This window comes from Vombatus ursinus, unplaced genomic scaffold (genome assembly GCF_900497805.2).
Source record: "Vombatus ursinus unplaced genomic scaffold, bare-nosed wombat genome assembly UNPS02014176.1, whole genome shotgun sequence".
Classification (NCBI taxonomy): domain Eukaryota; kingdom Metazoa; phylum Chordata; class Mammalia; order Diprotodontia; family Vombatidae; genus Vombatus; species Vombatus ursinus.
The window spans coordinates 66,109-67,924 of NW_020953954.1; the positions used below are offsets into that span (position 1 = coordinate 66,109).

The 1,816-nt window shown below is 56.9% G+C and overlaps 1 protein-coding gene across 1 annotated transcript; it reads right to left on the minus strand.

The window, feature by feature from the left end:
• Positions 1 to 227: 227 nt before the first annotated feature.
• LOC114041634 (myeloid-associated differentiation marker-like) lies at positions 228 to 1,085 on the minus strand. The gene has a single exon (XM_027860193.1). It carries the CDS (start codon positions 1,083 to 1,085, stop codon positions 228 to 230), a length of 858 nt encoding a protein of 285 aa, XP_027715994.1.
• Positions 1,086 to 1,816: the final 731 nt, after the last annotated feature.

The following is a 1,816-nucleotide window of genomic DNA, read 5'->3' on the forward strand; positions in this document are numbered from 1 at the left end:
ACTAAATCCTTGTGCCCACTCTTAAAGAATACCCCTCCAGAGAAGACAATCAATAGTCCCTCCCTCCTATCCACCCCTAGAACAGAGCAGGAGGAGGACAAATTGAGCAGTTTGGGACCTTACCTCCCCAGTAGGAAGGCAGCACTGGAGGTCTCCCTGACTTCCCCGGCCCAAACCCCAATCCTGGTGCTTCTCCTGGGTGGGAGATGGGAGGGGCAGCAGGAGGGCTATGTGGACTCCATGAAAAACGCCATGCGGCTGGAGAAGACGAGGTCAGCAGTATAGGCCAGCAGGTTGATGTAGGTGAGGACAGTGGCTCCCACCGCTGAGCTGAGCTGATGATTTGAAAGGGCATCCTTGAAGATGAAGATAGGCCACACGATGGCAGCTGAGAGGTAGAGCACTGATGCCAGGCCTGTAAGGGCCACCAGTATTTTGTCCACAGGCAAGGGCAAGGTGCCCAGCTGCTGCCCTATGCTGATCCCTATGATAACCAGCGTGCCCACAAAGCAGAAACAGAATACAGCCATACACCACTGGCACCCTGCATTATTGGCATACATGTGGTCGACATCCACCAGGGCCAGGATCACATACGCCACGTAGACCTCAAACACCTTCAGCAAGCCAGGCACAGTGGACAGGAAGCCCCGGCACTGCCCTGGCCTGGCCCAGGTTAGGCCCACCTCCACTGCATAGATCACAAAGCACACACAGGACAGAGCCGTGGCCGTGGCTGCTGCCTGGTAGGGCCAGCCCGTTGGGTTCCTTGGCACAGAGTCGATGGGGTACATGATGGATGCGGTGAAGGTCAGCAAGGTGGCCAGCGTGGCTGTCACTGAAGTAAAGTTCTCCCAGGACAGGGGCAGTTGTGAGTCCAAACCCAGGAACTCTAGCCCCAGAATGACCAGAGACAGCAAGAAACAGATACACCAGGAACACAGACACCACACACCAAATGGGGAGACCAGCCTGGGGCCCGAGGCAGCCAGGCTGAAGGTGACACAGCACAGGACCACCTGGAGCAGCCGGAGCAGGCCCACCAGGGAGAGGAGGGCCTGGGGCACCAGCTTCAGCTGCACCATGGCGCCCACCTCACCGTTCACTGCCGCTTCAGGGAACCCGGTGGTCCTCTCACATTCTCTAAGGAGCTATGCAGAGTCACCAGGGCCCAAAGGGCAAAGGGGAAGGCCCAGGAGGAAGTGGCAGAGTCATTATCTTGGGCAGAGCCCAGGTATAGGAGGGTGGAGCTGGGCAAATAAGTTACCTTGGAAGAATAGGAGGAGGGGAATTACAGGCTTGATACTGATTCCTGACCTTACCTGGGAGTGGTCCCTCCTAGGGGTGGTCAGTCCCTGGGGTGATCCCTCACATAGTCAGCCCTGGGGATATTCCCTCTTGGAAGTGGCCACTTCTGGGGATGGTCATTTAGAAGGAAGGGAGTCATCAAGAGGAGAACGGGGTCTAAGGTTGGGCATAAGGGAGCCACTGGACAAGAGGGAGCCACTGGACAAGAGGGAACCACTGGACACGAGGGAGGCACTGGGCACGAGGGAGCCACTGGGCACGAGGGAGCCACTGGGCACGAGGGAGCCACTGGGCATGAAGGAGTCACTGGGCATGAAGGAGTCACTGGGCATGAGGGAGTCACTGGGCATGAGGGCTGGGTAATCATTGACAAAGAGGTGTTAATGACTAACCCTCCAATTTGCCTTTGGTCTTTGCTCCCTTATCTCTTTGTTTACTCAGTTGGGGGGGGGCACAGGTGGAGGGATAGTCAGTAGCAGAGAAACTCCTTCACATGTGGGTACCTCAC

Bases quoted from the DNA above. Each gene is read 5' to 3' on its own strand.
- LOC114041634 (XM_027860193.1), bottom strand. From the start codon at position 1,085: ATGGTGCAGCTGAAGCTGGTGCCCCAGGCCCTCCTCTCCCTGGTGGGC.